The following is a 15,362-nucleotide window of genomic DNA, read 5'->3' as shown; positions in this document are numbered from 1 at the left end:
CTTTGACAAAAATACGGTCTTTCAAACAGGGCGAAAAATTTTACTTCGCTCAAAATCTCTGCCCCGCCCTTCTCTCTCGATTCTCAACTCTCTCATCAGTCCTAATTTTTGATTTACATAAAAAAAGTTTTAATTTTTGTTGTTGGGTTTTTTCTTTTTATATATATTTTTGGATGAGATTAAAATTTTAGAGGGGGGAGAGAGAGAGAGAGATCCCTAACGCACAATCAAAAATTCAAAATCTCTAAATCTCTCGCAAATATGGCATTTCACGTAGCTTGTCCAATTACATGGTATACAAACTTCCCCTCTCTTTTCTTTCTAATCCCATTTTACTTCTTCTCTTTTTCTTTCGCTTTTTATTTTTATTTTTTGCTCTCGCTTTCTAATTCTCTCCATTGCCCATCTCGGTTTTCTCGCGGTTTGAGGGCTCATTGGGTCAGTTTTTTGTTGTGTTGTTGCATTGCAGCCGGAGGATTTGCTTCTGCCCGCTAGGGTTTGCGCCGGGGTTGCAGAGTGGGAGGGGGAGGAATGACTTTCTTGATGGTGTGGTTAAGGTGGAGGAGTTTCTTAAGGATCCTTGGGGAATTAGGGCTAGAGATGGGAAGGGAACCACGGTTCAGGTGTGGGTTCCGAAGGTTGCGCCGCCACCCCCACCAGTGCAGCCTGTTGGGGTTGTCGGTGAGGCGTTTGTGGGAGGAGGAGGTGATGGGGTTGACGAGATGGCTGCGGCGATGTCGGCTCAGACCAAGCGTATTGCGCTTCAGAGGAAGGCGGCTGCTGCTATGATTGCTGCTGAGGACTACGCTCGGCGGTTTGAGTCTGGGAATTTAGTGGTGAGGGTTTTGAGTTTTTGATCGTTTTCTTTGTAACGTAAAGGATTTAACATCATATTGTTTCTTAGTTGAGTTTCTGTTAATAAAATCATTGTGGAGTAGAAGTTGAGTGTGGGGACTTTTTTTTTTCCTGTTGTTCTGACACTGAATTTAGCTTGTATCCAGCAGCTCGAGAATTTTAGGTGACCAGATGTAGTACTATTGGAGTTTTTAGAGGGCAGATCTTTAGTAACTTTTTGGGTTCTTTTAAAATGCTGGTCATATTTCTTGGTTACTAGTTATTAATTTAGTAAAAACACATAATTTTTGCTTAAATTAGGATTAATGCAGCGGCTGGTGCTAAGTATGCAGTCATTTGGTTTTTACTACTAGATCAGTGAATGACCTTTATTATGAGGACCGCATCTTGCATGTCTGTGAAAGTTGCCTCAAGTTCTCTTTCAATATGGAATCTCATTTATAAGGATGAATTATTGAAATGCCCTGTAAGCTGCAGTCATAATCGTGGGTTTTTTTTCCTTGCACAGGATGCCTCTGGTGCTGTTGTGGGTGAAGAGCAGGGGCAATCTAATGTGAATGTAATGTGTAGAATATGTTTTTTTGGTGAAAATGAAGCTAGTGAGAGAGCAAGGAGGATGCTTTCATGCAAAAGTTGTGGCAAAAAATACCATCGCAGCTGCTTGAAATCCTGGGCTCAACACAGGGGTAAGGCTTCGTGGTCACTAGAATCTTTTGAGATCAGAATTTTTTTGAACGTTTATTATGGGCTTTACCCACAGATCTATTTCATTGGAGTTCATGGACTTGCCCTTCCTGCAGAGCATGCGAGGTAATAAGCGATATGCAGCATTCCTCTATTTTCTCTCTTCATCAGCGTCTCTTATCTAATATTTGGTACCTTTATTTCAAAGGCAGCATGTTGTTCTCTAATGTCTGACGGCCTCTTTAATCACTAAATCTGATGTTTTTCATTGTAAATAAACCTGAATCATGAGTATTTTGATGGGGTTAAAATTCAAAATGGGGGAGGTGATACTTCAAGCTATATGAATTGTCTCAGAGTCATTAAGCAATTTACTTTGCTAACAATTTAATGTTTGAATCTGGTAATCAATATGAACAGGATTGAATGCAGGTTAATAAATAGAGATATGATACACTAGATGATGTAGTGCATGTTGTATTAAAACAAATGACTGGTGAACTGGAGAATTATTCTTATAGTTATATTACCATGGAAGGGTATCACAGAGGTCAAACTTGTAAATTTAAATGAGTATTAAAGATATGGTGATTAAAATTCAAAATTAAATGTTAGATAGAGATAAGGTAATTTTTATGTATTGGGAGGATTGCAAACTGGAGAATATTGACCGAGTATTCTGCCTTGATACTGAAGTTAACGTTCCATATTGTATTAATTTTATTTTATTATTCAAGACATACGCTGACGTAAATGATTTTCATTGTTCAAAAATTTGGTATTAGATACATATAAGTTATAACTGAGATGTATGATATTGCTCCTTAGTAATTGAAGAGATAAGAGCACCTTGCTATGTGATTTAAAAAGTTCTGCTTTTATGAATGTGTTATCAGGTATGCAGAAGAACAGGTGATCCTAATAAGTTTATGTTCTGCAAAAGGTGTGATGGTGCGTACCATTGTTACTGTCAGCATCCTCCTCACAAGGTAAGGGGTGCTTTCCCATTCTTGAGTTTTATTTCCCAGTCAAGTGACCTGCTTATTATTGCTGATGCAAATGATTGAATATTGTAGAATGTAAGTTCTGGACCTTATCTGTGTCCAAAACATACAAAGTGCCACAGCTGTGGGTCCAATGTTCCAGGAAATGGCCAAAGTGTGAGGTACACACTTTCTTCTCCTGGATGGTCTTGCTGATACTTCTTATTTTCCTCAGTTTTCCTCATTTAAATATCATGTTCACCTCATCTTCTGTTATTCTTACTTTTTGTTGGGACGGTAGATTCAATGCATTATTTTATAAATGTCTAAGTTTTCTGGCTTGCCTGCTGCAATTTATGATTACAATTTTCACGCAGTTTGTCAATATAGATTTCAGTTTGCATGTTGATAGATATAATACTTACTATTGATGTTTTTTTAAAGATTGTCTTCCGAATTAAGGATCATCGTGACTACTAACTAGCAATATTTGAAGTTTGCATAAACTGGTCTAGATGCTCACAATTATTAATATATTAAAAAAACTACTAATGAGTCATATTCTTCTAGGTAATGTGCATTATGCAATGCTATGAGTTTATTTCTGTGGGTATCAGGAGCGATACTGTTTCTTTTGGATTTACATGAGTTGAATACTAGAAAAGGGCTCATGCTTGCTGTTGAAATGCAGGTGGTTTCTGGGATATACATTTTGTGATGCATGCGGTAGATTATTTGTAAAGGGGAACTATTGCCCTGTGTGTTTGAAGGTAATATATTTTTCATAAACACAATATTTTGGGATTTTAAGTTGTTTCTGTTCATTTAAGGTATGGAAAGTTCAGTTTCTGTGGTTTAATACAATAACCACCGGTAGTCTGTCAATTTCTTACTTCTTACTTAAAAGAGAGTTGTTGGTTGAGGGGAATAAAAATAATGAGTGAACTGTGTTCTTCTTTTAGGTTTATAGAGATTCAGAATCCACTCCAATGGTTTGCTGTGACATTTGCCAGCGATGGGTACACTGCCAATGTGATAGTATCAGGTTTTCCCCTACTTTTGGTTCTTACTTTTGCAAAGACCAGAAAATATACTCTTGATTTTGTTGCTATCTTGTATATTGCTGTACATGCTCAGTCTTTCTTACTAGTAATACCCACTCGAAGGTCAAAAGTTGATGAAAGAAAATAAGGAAAAGCCTAATTATTCACGGTGGGTGGGTGCTTTGGTAAACTTATGGATTGCACAGCAGTTTCACACTACTTTTTTTTTCCTTTGACTATAATAGGGTGGTACAGATGGTGCGTGTGATTGTGAAGGTGGTCTTGAATTGTTCCCTTGATGTTATGCTTTCATTGGTCTTCAGCTGTAACTGAGCAGTGACATGATTTGTCATTTCCTCATGAAATTATTACAGCACGGCACTGAATTGAATATATTGAGTTCCTGTTTCCATGCCTTTTTAGTACATGCATTAATTATGAAGTTGCAGTTCTCCATTCTTTAAATTTGTGAGCTGATTTAATGCAACATCAATCTTTTAGCTTTAAAGCAGAGGAACTACACTTGTATTTCCCCTTGCTAAGTTTTGTTCTTTTAATTTTTACAGTGATGAAAAATATCTACAGTTCCAAATCGATGGGAATCTCCAGTACAAGTGTACTGCATGTCGTGGAGAATGTTATCAGGTTTTCTTAACACCACCACCCCCTCCCCCGGTGGAAACACCTACAGGAGAAAGATGGTTTTGAATTATATTGTTCTTGAGTCCCTTCAACTTTTTTGCAGGTAAAGAATCTGGATGATGCTGTTCAAGAGATATGGAGAAGAAGGGATGAAGCTGATCGTGAGCTAATTGTTAACTTGAGGGCTGCTGCTGGATTACCAACTCAAGAAGAGATATTTTCCATTTCACCCTATTCGGACGATGAAGAAAATGGTCCTGCAGTTATTAAGAATGAGTTTGGACGTTCATTAAAACTTTCTCTGAAAGGGTTAGTTGACAAAGTGCCCAAGAAGAGCAAGGATTATGCGAAAAAATCATCGAATAAGAAGTATGCCAAGGAAAAAGCCTCCCAGACTCCTTTGGTCAATCAATCTGAACTAGATCAGAGTTCTGAAGGGCGTAATGATCTTCAACAACATGAATTTGGTGAAGGTAATGAGAAGAATGGTGGTTTGCAACACCAGAATAATAATGAAGGAGCAGACACATATTCTTCTCCTGTTGCCGGGAGTCTTGGCCACAATGAAGGAATGTGCTCTATTAATCAACCAGGGGTCTTGAAACACAAGTTTGTTGACGAGGTGATGGTAAGCGAAGAAGAAAGGTCATCAAAAGTTGTTCAAATCAAGGCCAGCAAGGCTCAGGGTTTGGATACTGGAGAAGATACAGGAAAATATGCCAGTAAGTCAAAGACTGCAAAAGGAAAGAAGCTAGTTATTAATCTAGGTGCACGGAAGATTAATGTTGCTAATTCCCCGAAGTCTGATGCTTCAAGCTGTCAAAGAGAACAAGATATGATTACCTCAAATGGTATGGTTTCTAGAAAGACTTCGTATGCTTAAATGGTGTGTTTGCGTTGAAGATGATGAGGGGCTGTTATTGAAATTGTATCGTTCTCTTCTTCTAGATTCTACTATTCAAGACCTAATTTGTAGTTCTCTTCTTTGTGCAGGGGAAAAGGTGGATAACTCCAGCCAATCAACAGGACTGAAGGCTGGGGAAACAGAGAAGAGCCAAAGTTTTGGAAAAGTCAGAATTGGAGCTTCTGACACAAATCCTGCATTTGGCAGAGGAAATGCTGCTAGTGGATCTGAAGTTGGTCCCCCGGATGGAACTCGTGTATTTTCTCGAAAAAGAAATGTGGAAGGAAGCACAGCTGTTGTTGGTTCTCTCAGTGAAGTTTCCAAAATAAAAGAAGAGAAGGTACTTTTGGGAAAGCAACATGAAAGTGGATCACATATATGCAGTGATGGACATGATGATAATGGTCAGACACATTTACCACAGTCTTTGCCCAGAGACTCAAAACCCTTGTTGAAGTTCAAATTTAAGAAACCTACCCTTGAAAATCAAATTTCTTGTCATGAGGAAGAGAAAAGTTTTGTCAAAGGCCAGAGGTCCAAAAGGAAAAGACCATCACCTTTAATGGATAAAATATCCTTCAATGAAGTTGAAGACTTGTCACGCTCTCATAAAGATAATTTATTGGACGAGATCATGGATGCTAATTGGATTCTCAAAAAATTGGGTAAAGATGCAGTGGGAAAGAGGGTTGAAGTCCAACACCCATCAGACAAGTCATGGTGAGTTTTATCTCTCTCTCTCTCTAATACACTTGGAATAACTAAAGGAATTTGTTGGCATTGGCCAACATTTACCATTCTAAACGATCAAGTCGTATTTGTTTGCTTGGCTTATGTAGCAAACATCTGTTAGACATTATTGGTATATGTTTAATTCTTTTAAGACGATTCTTATGAATATAACGCTTGTAAAGGTCTTTTTTCTCTAACTCCCTATACAGTTTGAATATTTTAGAAGTTCCAAATTTCCAATTTTTGCTTTCTTTCTTTGTTCGCATTATCAAAGGATAGAAAAAGAAAAAAAAAAAATGAAAGAACTTGTTCAATATAGATGGCAGTTGAAGATGTGGCTTGGTTTCTACTTCCATTTTAAGAACTAAAATTTGGCTTCATTACTCTGTTCTGAATTGAGGTAAATATTCTGCATCACTAATATGTTATATTGCATATCATGTGTTGTTCAGGCAGAAAGGAGTGGTTTCCGACATGATTGATGGCACATCGACATTATCGGTCACCCTAGACGATGGTAGAGTAAAAACGTTGGAACTTGGCAAGCAAGGAATCCGCCTTGTTCCTCATAAGCAAAAGAGATCAAAATCGTGATGGCTGAAGCTAGTCCCTCTAATTATATCGTGTGGGATTTTCTTCTCCAGTGTATATGCAATGTATATGGAGATGATTCTTTCGAGGACTTGAAGGAGGAAAGGCAATCAGTGGCTCTCTGGTTGCTTGTGTGGAAGCTGATTTTTTACTCTGAGCATTTCATGGAGGCAGATCCTGTAATCCCTTTGAAGAACTGGGATAGGAGGCAGAGTATTCAGTTTCCTTGTAGTTCTTTAAAGCTCTGCCATTTTGGTAAAATTATAAAATTTTAATTTTAGGATACCATTGTGATAGAATAGGGAATGGACAGTCGGCCTAAATGGCCATTTGGGTTGTTATTGTTGTTGGGTAGAACTCTTGTTCAATGAAAGTAGTAGAATTTTTTATTTTTTATGAAGTTAGAAAATGCCATTTTTATTATTTGAAATCTAAATCCATGCTTCTCTAAAAAGAAAAATATATGTAATCGGTTATAATATGCAAGGCTTTCAGACTGTATCTTAATAGATCAGAAATTATGTTTTCTTGTTCTGTCAAAGAAAAAAGTTGTGTTTCTTTGTTAAAAGAAAGGGACAACCTCCCACCATCTCTACGCCGAGGATTTCTCTTGGGCAAACGCAAAAATCAAGCTCATTAAAAAAATGTCCGAGCAGCGATCGAATGTTCAATGTTATAGAAGATAATAGGTGGCTAATCTATCGAGCTATGCCTGGATCGGCCGATATGTTTGTACCTGATATGTTATGAGATAACATTTTTGCTTGATTTTTGCAGGATAAACTTATCCTTGGATGCCTTTGTCCAAGACAGCAAAATTCTATGATGAAGAAGCAGTGACTTAAAAAGGGATTCTTCACTTTTCTCAGTAGGTCTCTTAATATGGATTTTGAGATGTACAAGTTTTGCAGTGTCTAAAATGTATTCCATTTTTTAGTTCATTTCTCAAGCTTCAAGACTTTGGTCAATAGTCTCATCTTCCAAAAGGAAACCACATCCTGTATTATGCAGTGTTTGTACAACAATGAAATGAAGTTACAAAATTTAGCATGCTTTATACGACTACCTACCTTCTTAAAATGAGAAAAATTAAAAGTACTTCACTGATTATACTGGCGGCGGCGGCAAGTCTAGTAGAAGCCAGAATCCAACACAGTCCTCTGAGTCCAAGTCATCTTGTATGGCAAGAAAATGCAACCCTCCACAAGCCTTTTTTGCTGCTTCCCAGGCTTCAGCTTCAGCAGTTGCTACTGGAGTTTTTTTATAGGTTGCATAGACATAACGGGTTGAGATCCCGACTGATAGAATCAAACTAGAGCGAGATGTATCAGCTTCGACTGAATAGACTTCCATTCCATTCATCCAAGCTGTGGAATACAAAAAAAGAGATCAATTGGCAGATTCTTTATAGCCATCGTACTGCACGGTGAGATTTCTTACATTACAAAATCATAGGACGATAGGATGATAGGCATATAAAATCTTTGAGAAGAACAATATAGTAGACTTGGGAAATCGAAATTAGAGAGATAATGAGTTTATTGTGTTCGAAAACATCATAACTCTCACTGATTATAGAGTGGTCGTATACCTGCCAGTGGTTGAGCTCGTGAAGATGCAACAGACAACCCTGGAATCATTGTCTTATTGTCGATTTCGATCCCCAGTAAATCCAGATCAAGACTGGAACCGAACATAAAAGTTGCCTTTAAGTTTGAGACTTCCTCTTGAACAACTGAGAATGTAGAAGAGGAATACTAAATATTGGAAAAACTATAAGAACAAGAAAGCAACTTCCCTTGGTAAGGCAGTAACAGTAACTCTTCAGCCATGTTTAGGGTCAATACAAAACAGAGAAGAAAGCTATTGGTATACCTGAAAAGGGCAATTGGACAAATGCCCACCTCTCCCCAAAAAGATTTTCTGGAAGTTCCATTGGAAATGGATTGTCTAATGCAAGGAGGGGCTTAGATCCTTTCTGAAATCCTGGATGACGCGTATAAACCGTCTCGTACCGCTCTTCAAGCCACAAAAGCAGGGAAAGGCACTGATAGAACAATGAAAACTCTTTGAGCACAGACACAGTCTTATTCATAATCCAAATCCAAACGACTTCACTAAGAAACAGAATCGAAGAAAACACCTATAAATTCATAACTACCAACCCTTTTACTAGGAATGGGCTTTATGCCAAGCTCGGTGCATGCTTTTGTAATGATTGTCTGCATCTGTGACCTATAACCCCATCAACATTTCAATTATATTAACACACCATTATTTAAGAAATCGCTAAAACTACTCGTAGGATATTTCGCTTATAATCTCATACACTTTTCAGAGTTCAAATGCATAAACACAACAGCATTTTACCATTTCCATCAAAATGTGCTTGAGCAATCAGAAAATTTACCTGAAGAAGCGGATTTTCTCCGGTAATGGAACCCCTAACTCTTCACTGATCGACGCAATCGCGTCCCTCAAAGTAATACTGTTAATAACATTGTTCGGAAAATACTTCGTGTACTGAAGCGAGAGGGAATTATCACACGCTACAAGCTCCCACACCTTCTTCCCTCTGATATCCAAAATAGGTCTGGAGCAGAAGTCGAGTTCCCACTCCGTAATGCTCTCCGTATCGGTATCAGGATCCAAATAGGCCAACTCCAAGGTCGGGTCATCCTCTTCCTCGTCAACTTCCACCTCTTCCGGCGCCGAAACCGAGCTTTCCGATACAGAATTCGATAGAAAACGACGTAGTTGTTGTTGATTGATACGGCAATTGGGCGGGAATCTGTTCGCGGTTTTGATCGGCTGTGAAGATGGCGACGAGCTGGGGTTGAGTTTGCGAATGTGAAGAGCTGGGGTTCTGATTCTGGCGGGGTTGAAGCTTAAGGTCGCCATGGAAGAGGAGCTCTCCCCGTAAGATAAGCTTTGGTGAGAGAGAGAGAGAGAGCCGGTTTTGTTAGTTATTTTTCCGCCACAAATATTCCTTCTGCTAAATCTGTTTCTTATTTGGGCTCTCTCAGTTCTCAACCTTAAAAAAAGCCCAAACTTAATTATCATCATTTTGGAAAAAATAATTTAAATTGATCATTGCGGTAAAATATTTAATACAACTCTTACAATTTTTTTTAGTTTGACAATGTTTCTCTTTCCTCAATTTCTATAAATAAAAATAGAACTCTTTGGTCCCATGCTTATGAATTTAATAATGATAAAATATATATTTTTTTTGTATGTTTTGAAAAAAATTGAAAACATAAATAAAAAATAAGATTTTTTTTTGTTTCTTCTAAAATTTCTATAGAATTTCGAGGATGTTTCTAAAGAATAAACATAAATAGTTACTATATGCTTGAATTTTTTTAATCAAATTGAAAACGAAAAAACAGGACGCGTTACGTATTGTGCCTTAAACTTCCAATTTTTTTTTTTTTTCAAATATTGTGAAGATTCTAACTTTCAAGCATGTTAGTGTTGCAATCGCGTTGAATTGTATTAAAGTTGATTTGTAATCTAATATATGACTTCTAATAGTAAGTTTATTAATGAGGTAACAAAAGATATGTACAATTAAGATTTTGTTGCATGTCTCAAAAAAAAGATTTTGTTGCCTAATTTATTTAAATTTGACGAAAAGACTCCAAATGATTTGTTATTAAAAAGAATGGACTACGATATAATATTTACAAATTTAAATATCAAAATAGAAATGATATTAAAATTTGTACATTTAACATTAATAACTCTCTTTCAAATAAGTCAAAAGCGAGCATAGCTCAATATTAATTGACATATATCTAAGGTTGTGAGTTCAATTCCCATCTCATTTATTGTATTAAAAAAACTATATTTAAAATAAAGTAATTTTGAAATACAAATTTTAAAAGATGATTAAAAAACACATTTGGTCTCTATACTCTCATTAAAGTAACAATTTAGTTCATGAACTTAAGTTTTTAACGATTTAGTCATTGTACTTTCCCCAAAGTAACAATTTAGTCCATGAACTTTAACTTGTAACGATTTAGTCACTGTAGTTTAAAATTTGTAGCAATTTAGTCTAAAATTTTTGTTGGTCTCTCCTCAATTTATCAATCTATGCATACAAGAAACTTAAAAAAAAAAATCACGATAAGGACTAAATCGTTATCAACTTTAAATTATAATAACTAAATTGTTACATATTAAAATTCAATGACTAAACTATTACCGATTTAAAATTACAGAGACTAAATTGTTATTTCAACGAAAGTAGAATGACTAAAATTATTTTTTAATCTTAAAACATCCACTGATATAGCTCAAATTGATATATTCATCTCTTATTTTGTATATGATATATTGATATTCATATTTTTTAGGTGCCAGATGAAAATAGCATTTATTTGATCGCGAAATAATAATAAAAAAAGATAAATCCATAAACGAGAGGGTCTGCTTGATAATTACGTACTAAAATCTCAATTCCTCTCTCCGCTGAAGCCATCGGTAAAAGATTCTGTGATGGGTTCACAGAACGACGGCGACATTGGCGGCGGTCCTTCATGGAGCTCCGCCGCCAATTGGACGGTCGTCGGTGGCTGCTTAGAGAATACGGTCGCTTATGAATCCTTCTACTCTCCGATCAACGATGAAGGCGCGGTCGATTCCAGCCCCAAGTTCCCTCTTGTTCTGCGCCGTCCCTCACCGGAGTCTACTCCATGCGAGATCACTCGTGAGTTCCGAATTCCTCGCTTTCCTCTGCTTGTTTGGTTTTCTACTTTGTTTGAGTGATTTCTAGTGTTTGATGTGATATGGAGACTAGACGAAAAATTTCCGAACAAATTAGGCTCTTGGAAAGATGCAAGGGTTTTTGCATTATAACATGATTCGTTTTTTTTTTTTTCATTCATTTAGGTTGTTTTACCTTCTGTTTTCTTAGAAAGAAAGTGACAACCAATGGATAATCTTCGAGTTAGGGCTCCTAAAGTTGAAAGTCGGCGATTATCAGACAATATTAGTTTTAGTGGTGGCTTAAAGAGCTATCTGATTTGATTTGATTATTAAACACGGGAATAATGATCTCAGTGGTTGATGATCTCCGGTATGTTATTACAATTTCTGGCTACTGGCAGTTGAATTAACTATTTCTTGTTCCTCGGGTCACCGTTCAGCTTAAGTCACTTAGCTGTGGATTATTTTTGGAGTTGATTATGTAACGGAGATATGCTAGCTTTGTCAGTTCTTTTCCCGTTTGTTTGCTCTCATCTTTTAAGTAAACTATGAGTTGGCCATATTGCGTCGAGCATCTCAGACTTTCAGTGATGACTCTTGAAAGCGTAACTAAAGATCATGGTCTGCAGTTAATTTTGCGGAAAAGCATGAGATCCGGCAGGTTTATGTTCGAAGCACTGCTCGAGTCTATGAGATGTACTACACTACCAATTCTCAGAGCGAAAATGAATATTTTTGTACTGTTCGTTGTGGTGCTGCTATGAGAGATGAAGAAGTGCTTCACACGAATGGTACTGAAGCTGTGTCTGCACATACAGATGGGCCTAATGGAGATGTGGCTGAAGCAAATTCACAACGTGGCAGTAATTTGAACACAAATGAAGATGACTGGATTGAAGTTAAAGCCCCCAGTGCCCCAGCCCTTGATCATAAAAACAGTTCTTCTCCATCCAAGTCTGGTGGAGACTCAGTGAGGATTAAGCAGGTGTGGTACATTGACCTCACCAATATTTTGTTGACTAAAAGCTCATTCTATCCTTTCACTAATTTATTTTATTTTCATCACGAGTGATGTTCTTTCCTTGAGATTCCCAGTATACTCTTTTCCTACGTAAGTTTGAAAATGAATTTCTAATACGGATGGATGTGAGATGTTGGGCTTACCCGTGCAAACTTGGACTAGTATCAATTGACAATAGTTGACCTTGTAACATTTTCCCTCTGATTACTGGGATAATTTATGGTGGTTGAATTGAAATATTTTATTTGAAGACAATAATGTAGATGACCAAAATATTTGTATAAGAATGTGCCATTAGCTCCTACATTTAGTAAGTCACTTAAGTCCCGGAAGGGATGTCACCACGTATCGGAATGTCAGTGCTTGGTGATATTTGAAACATCTTTCTTTTTAGTTGAATTTCATCTATTAATTTTCTCATTGACGTGGACTGACTTTAGTTCTGATCAGTGACTACTGTGTGGTGAGGAAACTAATTGTGTACATCAGTACATGGATGAGTTATGGCATGGAAACGAAGGTTTAAATTGCAAAATAGTAGGAAAAGGTTAGGATATCTAAATATATACATCTTTATGGAAGAAATCTACTAATGAAAGGAAGATTCAAACTGAAGATTAGTAGGGACAGAAATTTTGAACAGGTGTTTAATCTACTTAGTAGTCTGAATAAATCTGTCTTTAGTAATTTTTCACTAATGGAAGAATTTTTATTCCCAGGACTTCTATGAGGCTACAGCAGAAATAGCAGATGCAACTCCTTGCACATCTCTTACAATCCGTCTTCTTTCTCTTCAGAATAAAAGTATTGTATATGTTGATGAGGTCTACGTGTTTGCCAATCCTGTCGATTCTGAAGAAGAGGGCCCAGTGGAGAACTCAACTCAAAGTTCTCAAAGTTCTTTGATGTCCATGCTTGTCCCAACCCTTCTGCAGTTATCTAAAACTACTGGCATTATTAAGATCGAAGATGGGCATAATTCTAATGTGGAGGGAATGCGTACGTTACCTGAGATTGGGTCAAAAGCTCTTGATTCGACCAGTAGTGTAACTGGACTTCAGCAGGAAGGGAAATCTTGTGCAACCGCTGATGATGTAGTGAAATTGCAAGAAAAAAATGAGTCTGATAGATCTGTACGTCAGTCTGAGGTGCCTCTACAAGTTCCTGCTAAAGAGAGGACATATGACGAACCACTTAATCGTATCGAAAGTGTCTTGAATCAGCTTGTTTGTCGAATGGATAGAATAGAGAATTGCTTTTTGAGGTTTGAAGAAAATATGCTAAAACCCATTAACAGCATTGAAGGGAGACTGAAGCAGGTTGAGCAGCAGCTTGAAGTTTTAAGTAAGGAGTCACATGGTTCAGAATGGCCATCTGGCTACCGAATGTCTGCTCCTAGCTTTTCGGCTAATGAATCAGGTTCTAACTCCTTTTACAACAGTGGGAACGATCATCCCAGTAGTGAACCAATTGAACCGGATCGAAAGGAGCTTCATTCAGGTGCATCACCCATCGCACTTGATATATCGAACTCGGTGGATTCTTCCTTGTTGCACCCGAGTTTTGTAGTAACTGCTCCTGAGTTCTCAAACGGTGATGATGATGATCAGGAGCTTCAAGTGCCAGAGGTTGCAATTGAATCTCCAACGAGTAAACCAAAGCCATCAATTGATGATGTATTGGCATCTGCTCTCGCTCAGTTCGTGTTATCATCATCTTCAATCACGACCCCAGAATATACAAAACCTGCAGCTGTTATCCCTGCAGAGTTTTTAAATGAAGATAGGAACAATAACCGGAAAGCTTCTTCAAGTGATCTGTCTGAAACCGAAATAGATCATATAAGCTGTTCCCAAGAAACTGATAGCATACAATGTACTATGAATTCTGCTTCAGCTTCTCTGTCTTCTGCCAACGGTGAGAACTCAAGCCCTTCTAGGCAAGATCATTCTTCTGACAGAGATTGCAAGTATCAGAGTGTGGATGGTGATGTTGGAGTTGCTTCGAAAGGGAAGGAGGAGATCGGAGACGAGGAAGTTAGTATTAGCACAAGTGAAGATTGTTTTCCAGAGACGAGTGGTACTCCAATCCACCCCCTTCACCGTCATCCCGAAAATGGACCCGATGACACTGATGCCGATGCCATGGAGTTTACAAAAGAAGATTGTGACATAGACATAGTCCACGATGTTCTTGGATTTTCTCGCAAAACATCCATTGTGGATTTTGAGATTCCAATCCTGGATGTGAGCTTTATCTCCATTGCAGATTCGAGTTGCGACGATACCCTCAAGGTCCTTCTCGGGGACATGGCGGAATTGAATTATGGAGCTCCTTGTGTCGAGGAAAGTGATGATGCTACTCCCATTGGTGAGCAATCCGAGCTTATTTTGGTTGAGGAAGAAGAGAACCAGGAGAATAGTACCTCAAGAAATGGCGCCATATCGCTTGATATGAATTACTGTACCATTATGGGCGAGCCTCTGATTGCTGATGGCGAAAATATGCAGGATTACGGCAATAATAATACAATAATCTCGAGTCTTATATGATTAACTTTTGGTCTATTTTCTTATGATGGATGTGTATTTTGTATGTAAATCTTTTGTAGCCATTACATAATTTTAGTCTTTTTTCCTATTTTCTTTTGTTTTGTTTGTTTTTTCCTTTTTTTTTTTTGAGTTCTAACCATGATGTCGATTAGTTATATGCAGTGGATGATATATGACTTAAAAGACGCTCATGTTGGCAAATTTTTTTGTCTTTATATTTTAAAAGTTCTGGTTTAACTGCTAATTTTCATACTTAAAAGATGTTTTTTTTAATTATTTACCTTTATGTTAAATAATATAGCATTTATATAAAATGTAGGGGAGAACTCGAACATTCAAATATGAGAAAAGGCTGAAAAAAACTTGAAATATACTCATGAATTGGTGTTTTTTTTTTCTTTTCAAGTTATTATTATGGTTTAAATTTCATTCTAGCTAATAAAGCTTAAGTTTATTCAATTTAGGTCTTTGAAATTTTTAAATATTTGTTTTAGTTCTCAAAACTTATAAAATTATCCATCTAGGTCTTTTCTATTATTCTGTCATTATACTATCAATTTCCTTTCCAATTTAAACAAAATATTACAAAAGATTCGTAATCAAAATAGAATAAATTGAATACTTCAGGGATCTAAATGT

The 15,362-nt window shown here is 37.1% G+C and overlaps 3 protein-coding genes across 6 annotated transcripts; 2 read left to right on the top strand and 1 right to left on the bottom strand.

The window, feature by feature from the left end:
• The first annotated feature begins 32 nt into the window (after nt 1-32).
• LOC111017098 (PHD finger family protein) lies at nt 33-6,857 on the top strand. The gene is made up of 12 exons (XM_022292778.2): nt 33-293; nt 470-836; nt 1,364-1,541; nt 1,616-1,665; nt 2,436-2,528; nt 2,616-2,704; nt 3,214-3,292; nt 3,485-3,567; nt 4,132-4,210; nt 4,311-5,058; nt 5,201-5,831; nt 6,296-6,857. The coding sequence occupies exons 1-12, from the start codon at nt 262-264 to the stop codon at nt 6,435-6,437; spliced, it is 2,571 nt and encodes an 856-aa protein (XP_022148470.1). The 5' UTR covers nt 33-261; the 3' UTR covers nt 6,438-6,857.
• A 555-nt stretch (nt 6,858-7,412) lies between these two features.
• ATAB2 (RNA binding protein) lies at nt 7,413-9,423 on the bottom strand. Its single transcript, XM_022289417.2, has 5 exons — nt 8,845-9,423; nt 8,600-8,669; nt 8,310-8,481; nt 8,026-8,169; nt 7,413-7,801 (listed from the first exon to the last, which is right to left on the bottom strand). The coding sequence occupies exons 1-5, from the start codon at nt 9,333-9,335 to the stop codon at nt 7,542-7,544; spliced, it is 1,137 nt and encodes a 378-aa protein (XP_022145109.1). The 5' UTR covers nt 9,336-9,423; the 3' UTR covers nt 7,413-7,541.
• A 1,434-nt stretch (nt 9,424-10,857) lies between these two features.
• Nucleotides 10,858-14,811, top strand: LOC111019145 (40S ribosomal protein S27). Of its 4 annotated transcripts, none has more exons than XM_022295460.2 (3): nt 10,858-11,151; nt 11,780-12,135; nt 12,891-14,811. In XM_022295460.2, exons 1-3 carry the CDS (start codon nt 10,941-10,943, stop codon nt 14,721-14,723), a joined length of 2,400 nt encoding a protein of 799 aa, XP_022151152.1. In that variant the 5' UTR covers nt 10,858-10,940; the 3' UTR covers nt 14,724-14,811. The 4 variants fall into 4 exon arrangements, with proteins under 4 accessions (XP_022151152.1, XP_087974172.1, XP_087974173.1 ...); XM_088118046.1 differs by having other exon boundaries at nt 11,014-11,151; nt 11,359-12,135; XM_088118045.1 differs by having other exon boundaries at nt 11,017-11,151; nt 11,334-12,135.
• Nucleotides 14,812-15,362: the final 551 nt, after the last annotated feature.

The sequence above is a fragment of the Momordica charantia genome (genome assembly GCF_013281855.1).
Source record: "Momordica charantia cultivar OHB3-1 chromosome 9 unlocalized genomic scaffold, Mcharantia_2.0 BLBB01000009.1, whole genome shotgun sequence".
In the NCBI taxonomy this organism is placed as follows: domain Eukaryota; kingdom Viridiplantae; phylum Streptophyta; class Magnoliopsida; order Cucurbitales; family Cucurbitaceae; genus Momordica; species Momordica charantia.
This window is presented reverse-complemented; position numbering and strand designations above follow the sequence as displayed.

Bases quoted from the DNA above. Each gene is read 5' to 3' on its own strand.
- LOC111019145 (XM_022295460.2), top strand. From the start codon at position 10,941: ATGGGTTCACAGAACGACGGCGACATTGGCGGCGGTCCTTCATGGAGC. The intron at 11,152-11,779 runs GTGAGTTCCGAA...CATGGTCTGCAG, and splicing joins TACTCCATGCGAGATCACTC to TTAATTTTGCGGAAAAGCAT. The intron at 12,136-12,890 runs GTGTGGTACATT...TTTTATTCCCAG, and splicing joins ACTCAGTGAGGATTAAGCAG to GACTTCTATGAGGCTACAGC.
- ATAB2 (XM_022289417.2), bottom strand. From the start codon at position 9,335: ATGGCGACCTTAAGCTTCAACCCCGCCAGAATCAGAACCCCAGCTCTT. The intron at 8,670-8,844 runs GTAAATTTTCTG...ATGGGGTTATAG, and splicing joins GAGAAAATCCGCTTCTTCAG to GTCACAGATGCAGACAATCA. The intron at 7,802-8,025 runs GTATACGACCAC...TGTATTCCACAG, and splicing joins ACGAGCTCAACCACTGGCAG to CTTGGATGAATGGAATGGAA.
- LOC111017098 (XM_022292778.2), top strand. From the start codon at position 262: ATGGCATTTCACGTAGCTTGTCCAATTACATG. The intron at 3,293-3,484 runs GTAATATATTTT...TTCTTCTTTTAG, and splicing joins ATTGCCCTGTGTGTTTGAAG to GTTTATAGAGATTCAGAATC. The intron at 5,059-5,200 runs GTATGGTTTCTA...TTCTTTGTGCAG, and splicing joins AGATATGATTACCTCAAATG to GGGAAAAGGTGGATAACTCC.